Source organism: Phocoena phocoena, chromosome 3, assembly GCF_963924675.1.
Source record: "Phocoena phocoena chromosome 3, mPhoPho1.1, whole genome shotgun sequence".
Classification (NCBI taxonomy): domain Eukaryota; kingdom Metazoa; phylum Chordata; class Mammalia; order Artiodactyla; family Phocoenidae; genus Phocoena; species Phocoena phocoena.
Genome location: NC_089221.1, coordinates 172,072,934 through 172,079,430, shown reverse-complemented (window position 1 = coordinate 172,079,430; position 6,497 = coordinate 172,072,934). Strand labels below are relative to the sequence as shown.

Here is a 6,497-nt window from a genome sequence, read left to right as displayed (position 1 = left end):
TCTGGGTCTTGCACAGCCCGTGCAAAGGCCCTGGGGCAGGACCATAGCAGGTATGTTGGAGAAACAGCGAGGAGGCCTGTGGGGCTGGAGCAGAGAGAGCAAGAGCGAGGGGGAGAGAGGGAGGAGGGGAAGGCAAGGAGGGGCTGGGCACGTGAAATTCTCTCCTGCAGAAGGCACAATGCAGGCAGCTCTGCCCCCACAAGGAGTCTGTTTTGGGGGCTGAACAATACCAGCCATTTCCTTCTTGGGGCAGAGCCAGGGAGGGCCTTGCTCCTCCAAAGCAGACTGCTGATGAGCTGTGCCCCATCCCCAGCTGGGGGACAGTTATCCCTTGACCACAGGGAGCGTCCTGGGCTGGGATGGCGACCTGGGAGTGACCTCAGAGCCCCTTTAACGTAGAAAAGAGACAGCTGAACAGGGAACCATCAATTCTGACTGTCATGTCCCCTCCTGGGACACGGCCTCTCCACATGCTCTCCAGGGCAACTACACGGGAGAGAATGACCTAGAAAAAGAGCCTGGGAAAGGAGTCTGCCTCAGGGAAGGATTATGTTCCCTGCAATGCCCAGGTCGGGATTAAGGACGGTTGCAGTGGGAAGGCACAACCAGAAGCCTCTCACTCCCTCCCTCTGCCTCCCTGCTAGGTTCCCCAGCCGGGGACAGGGAGCTAAGACCTGTGACCTCCTGGAGGCCAGGGGCGCCTCGGTTTCCTCATGATGTGACCACACTCTCCACTACGGCAACTCCCTTCCCGCCACTCACAGTGCTGTCCCGAATGATGCGTGAATTCCCAGGCGTTTCAGGGGCACCTGCGCTTGTGTTTATGTGCCCACCCAAATCAAGAACTGAGTTTGGTGTTTGGTTTTATTTTTCCATGATTGTGCTGTCTGTGACTGTTTGGCAACCTTGATTCCCCCTGGCCTCCTGTGGAACTACACCTCAGCCAGCTTTCCTTGTGGGTACATTTGAATCTCCCAGCGTTCCACGATAACCATAGATTATGGCGTATTTGATCCCCTATTGATGGGTGCTAAGGGTAGTTCCATTTGTCCTCCATATAACTAGATCTCAGCTCTCTTTTTCTACTGAGTACACACAGATCTCCTTGATTCCACAGCAGGCACAGACCACAGTTTATTTAACTAATCCCGTATTGATGGACACTTAGGTTAGTTTGGGGATTTTTATTCACCCCCCCCCCCATATAACTACATCACTGTCTTTCTTCACTGGTACATACAAGTCTCCCTGTGTTCCACAGCAGGCACGGACCACAATTTATTTACCTGATCCCCTACTGATAGATATCTAGGTTAGTCCCAGTTTTTGCTGTTCCAAACGACTCTGCAGCAAACCTCCTTGTTCACCCTGCTCCCATGTGTGAGTTTTTCTTACGGATCCATGGATATTCCGTTAGGTCTTGTAGCTGCCACAATGAAAACCACAAACATGGTGGCTTAAAACAACAGAAAGTTATTCTCTCCGTTCTGGACGCCAGACGTTCAAAATCAAGGTGTCAGCAGGGCCGTACTTCCTCCAGAGATTCTAGGCGTGGATCCTTCCCTGCTTTTTCCAGGTTCTGATGGTTACTGGCAATCTTTGGTGTCCCTTGGCTTATAGATGCATCACTCCAGTCTCTGCCTTTGTTATCACGTGGCCATCTTCCCTGAGTGTCTGCATCAAAATTTCCCCTTTTATAAGGACACCAGTCATTGGATCAGGGCCCACCCTGCTCCAGTATGACCTCATCTTAAATCAATGACACCTGCAAAATACAAACTCTCCCCCCGCAGTGACGTATGGTTCACCTCTGGCATTAAGCTGCTCGGGGCTCTGTGTGTGTTAATGCCCACCTAAAATTCCCAAAAGGGCCCAGGAAGGCCGGAGCTGGCCTCACCGCTGTTTAGCAGATGAGAATCTACAGCCTGGGTCTTTGCTGAGACGGGCCTGTGGGAACAGTGAGGAAACAGGCAGCGAGCATGTGTCAGGGGGAGTCGGGGGATGCCTGGGGGCTTCAGCTGCTAAGATGCTGAAAATAGGTGCCTGGCCAACGGAGCAACACCCTCAGGCTGCCATCTGCCTATGCCCTCCCCACCCCCACCCACCTTGGCCCCGGGATCCGGGCTGCAGCCCAGCAGAGTGCGGGGACAGGGGGTGGAGGGCCAGCTGGCTGCCAGGAGAGATGGAGCAACTCGGAAGGCGCGGGTGCAAAGGCCCAGGCGTGTTGGCATCTGTCCCTCCGGGCCTCCCCAGCCACATCATCCAGCCTCCCTGAACCCTCCAGTGCATCTCCCACTCCCCACCCCCATTCATTGTACTCCTAGCCTCACCAGCCACTCCTTCAGCCTCAGGACCTTTGCACTGGCTCTTCCCCCAGCTTGGATCCCTCTTTCTGCAACACCCATGGGCCCTCTCCTGGTCATTCTTTGGGTCTGTATTAGCTTCCTGTTGCCAAACACTAAGTACCACAGACTGAGTGGCTGAAAACAACAGAAATCTATGCTCTCCCAGTTCTGGAGGCCAGAAGTCTGAAATCCAGGGGTCTCAGGCCATGCTCCCTCTGAAGTCTCCAAGGGAGGGTCCTCCCTGCCCCTCTCAACTTCTGGGGGCCCCCGCCATCCTTGGCTTGTAGACGCATCCCTCCAACCTCTGTCTCTATCTTCGCGCGGCCTTTTGCCCTCTGTGTGCATCTATGTGTGAGTCCAAACTTCCCTCTTATTATAAGGACATCAGTCATTGGATTCAGGGCCACCCGAATCCAATATAACCTCGTCTCAACTCACATCTGCAAAGACCCTATTTCCAAACGAGGCCCCCTTCCCACGTACCAGGGTTAGGACTTGAACGTTTCTTTTGGGGGAACACAGTTCAACCCAGCCCAGGGTCTCAGCTCAAATGTCACCTGTCCTGGTCTGAAGTCACCCCCTCCATGGACCCTGATCATCCATCCACACTGCTCCCCTACCCAGCCCTTGGGTAGACACCCCAGAGGGGGATCCCGGGTCCCACGGTGGATAATCGCTTCCTGAGCTAGCTACTAGGATGGGATGGGACGGGCCGGGGTGGAGGGATGGCGGGATACGGGTGCTAACGCTGCCCCCGCCCTCAGGTGCCCACGAGGATGGTGGCGCGGCCCTAGGCCCAGGCTCCGCACCATGACCTGCTGGCTGTGTGTCCTGAGCCTGCAGTTCCTGCTCCTGCCCGCGGCCCCGCCCCCCGCTGGGGGCTGCCCGGCCCGCTGCGAGTGTACAGCGCAGATGCGCGCAGTAGCCTGTCCCCGGCGCCGGCTGACCACGGTGCCCGACGGCATCCCGGCCGAGACGCGCCTGCTAGAGCTCAGCCGCAACCGCATCCGCTGCCTGAACCCGGGCGACCTGGCCGCCCTGCCGCTGCTGGAGGAGCTGGACCTGAGCGAGAACGTGATCGCGCACGTGGAGCCCGGCGCCTTCGCCAACCTGCCGCGCTTGCGAGAGCTGCGCCTCCGCGGCAACCTGCTGAAGCTCATCCCGCCCGGCGTCTTCACGCACCTGGACAACCTCACGCTGCTGGACCTGAGCGAGAACAAGCTGGTCATCCTCCTGGACTACACCTTCCAGGACCTGCGCAGCCTCCGCCGGCTGGAGATGGGCGACAACGACCTGGTGTTCATCTCGCGCCGGGCCTTCGCGGGGCTGCTGGCGCTTGAGGAGCTGACCCTGGAGCGCTGCAACCTGACGGCGCTGTCGGGCGAGTCGCTGGGCCACCTGCGGGGCCTGGGCGCCCTGCGGCTGCGGCACCTGGCCATCGCCGCCCTGGAGGACCAGAACTTCCAGCGGCTCCCGGGCCTGCTGCACCTGGAGATCGACAACTGGCCCCTGCTGGAGGAGGTGGCCGCCGGCAGCCTGAGGGGGCTCAACCTGACCTCGCTGTCCGTCACGCACACCAACATCACCGCCGTGCCGGCCGCCGCCCTGCGCCACCAGGCCCACCTCACCTGCCTCAATCTCTCGCACAACCCCATCAGCACGGTGCCGCGAGGGTCCTTCCGCGACCTGGTGCGCCTGCGTGAGCTGCACCTGGCCGGGGCCCTGCTGGCCGTGGTGGAGCCGCAGGCCTTCCTGGGGCTGCGGCAGATCCGCCTGCTCAACCTCTCTAACAACCTGCTGTCCACGCTGGAGGAGAGCACCTTCCACTCGGTCAACACGCTGGAGACGCTGCGCGTGGACGGGAACCCGCTGGCCTGCGACTGTCGCCTGCTCTGGATCGTGCAGCGCCGCAAGACCCTCAATTTCGACGGCCGCCTGCCGGCCTGCGCCACCCCAGCCGAGGTCCGCGGCGACGCGCTGCGCAACCTGCCGGACTCGGTGCTCTTCGAGTACTTCGTGTGCCGCAAGCCCAAGATCCGCGAGCGGCGGCTGCAACATGTCACGGCGGCCGCGGGCGACGACGTGCGCTTCCAGTGCCGCGCCGAGGGCGAGCCGGCGCCCACCGTGGCCTGGGTGACGCCGCGCCACCGCGCGGTGACCGCCGCCAGCGCTGGCCGGGCGCGCGTGCTGCCGGGCGGCACGCTTCAGATCCGGGACGCGCGGCCAGGGGACAGCGGCACCTACACGTGCGTGGCCAGCAACGCGGGGGGCAACGACACCTACTTCGCCACGCTGAGCGTGCAGCCCGAGCCAGCCGCCAACCGGACCCCGGGCGAGGGCCGCAACGACACGCAGGCGGCCGCGCGCTTTCCTCTGGACCTCACCACCATCCTGGTGTCTACCGCCATGGGCTGCATCACCTTCCTGGGCGTCGTCCTCTTCTGCTTCCTGCTGCTCTTCGTGTGGAGCCGCGGCCGCGGGCAGCACAAGAACAACTTCTCGGTGGAGTACTCTTTCCGCAAGGTGGACGGGCCCGCCGCGGCTGCCGGCCAGGGGGGCGCCCGCAAGTTCAACATGAAGATGATCTGAGAGGCCCCGACCCACCTCCCGCGGCCCCCGCCGCTGCGCCTGCGCCAGAGGCCGCGTCTCCGTCTCCGCCCAAATCCACGCCAGCCCGTGGCTGGCCCATCTGACTACCACCTATGCATTTCCCGTAGGGGGCGGCCGCAAGCCGGCTCCTGGCAGAACTTCCCCTTTTTTTGTAGAGACCCAACCACAAGACTGTTTTTTCATCAGGATGCATCTTTTGCAGAGTTTCTCAAGCGTTTTCTTAGGGTTTCACGCTCTCTTCCTGCCCCTCGTGTGGTCGCTGAGCTGGGCAGGGGGCGGGGGGTGCTCAGAGGCCCAGGGTCCTGGGCGTAAACAGCTCACACCTGGTGGAGATGGTCTACACCTGGTCACCAGGGGCATGTGAAAGCCCTCACTGTTCACACCTGCGCGCACACACACACACACACACACACACACACACCCCGCCCCCGTCCCTACACCAGAGCACACACGCACACCCGGAACATAAAACCAGACGCACGGCTCCAGAGTGGAACACACACACCTCACACCCAGCTGACACTGAGCAGGTGTCCCAAGCTCCAGAGCTCACCAAGGGCACGCAGGGCTCTGGGGAGAGACCAGCGCACACCTGGGCCAGGCAGCTCACACTTGGGACACATTTCAGCTCACACCCAACTCCTGCTCAGCTGGCCATCTTGGGGCAGATCTCAGAGGCTGCGCTACGGTCTCGCTGAGGAGGTCAGGCTCACCCTGAGGTGGTCCAGCACGCAGGATGGTCCCTGACCCTTTGGCCCAGATGCCCCTGCACCCAGACTCCCACCCGCCAGGACCTGTTGGCCAAGCAGGGTGGGCTGCCCGCTAGGAGAAGCCATTGCCCTGGTTCCTCCCACCAGCCCTCACAGCTGCTACCTGCTTCCTTGCCCTCACCGCCCAGGAGGGACAGCCGTCCTGGCCCCTGGCCCAGGAGCATGGCTTCCAGGTGTCTCTCTCCAGCAGACCAGTTGGAGTGACCTTCAATCTCGAGTCTGCAGCACCCCTGCCCAGCCCCGTGGCCCATTGCTCACCTCGGGAAGGAGACCAGAGCGTGGACGGTTCTCAGGGTCCCTGTTATGGGCATGGAAGGGGCAGCGATGGGGAGGAAGGCCAGAACAAAGGTTCAAGCTACAGGGAGGCCTGGACCTGGGTCGTTGGGAGAAGGTGACAGAGGCACCTTGGTCTCTGCAATGTTGGGGCAGATCTTGGGCCAAAGAGTAGAGAGGGTCACAGGAAGACTGTAGCTCAGGTGAAAGAAGAGCTTCCCTAAGGTCACTGCCCTGTTGCTCTACAGATAGTGAGTTCCCAGTCACTGGGGGTATGCAAGCAGGAGCTGAGGTTTTGCAGAAGTATTCAGATACCAGACAGGGACCATACATGACCCTGCCTCGCCCAGCCTCGTCCTTGCCCCGACTCTCTACCTCGGCCAGATAACAGTTAGGGCATCACTTGGGGGAAGGGGCACAGCAAATTTTGTGTGGCCAGGCCCTGGCCAGAAGGGAGGTTAGACAGTATTCTCAAGCACCTTGTAAGAAGGTTCAAAGC

General features: G+C 60.7%; 1 protein-coding gene across 1 annotated transcript; it reads left to right on the top strand.

Moving 5' to 3' along the window:
• Nucleotides 1-3,155: 3,155 nt before the first annotated feature.
• On the top strand, nt 3,156-4,934 carry LINGO3 (leucine rich repeat and Ig domain containing 3). Its single transcript, XM_065875340.1, has one exon. The coding sequence runs from the start codon at nt 3,156-3,158 to the stop codon at nt 4,932-4,934; it is 1,779 nt and encodes a 592-aa protein (XP_065731412.1).
• The last annotated feature ends 1,563 nt before the right edge of the window (nt 4,935-6,497 follow it).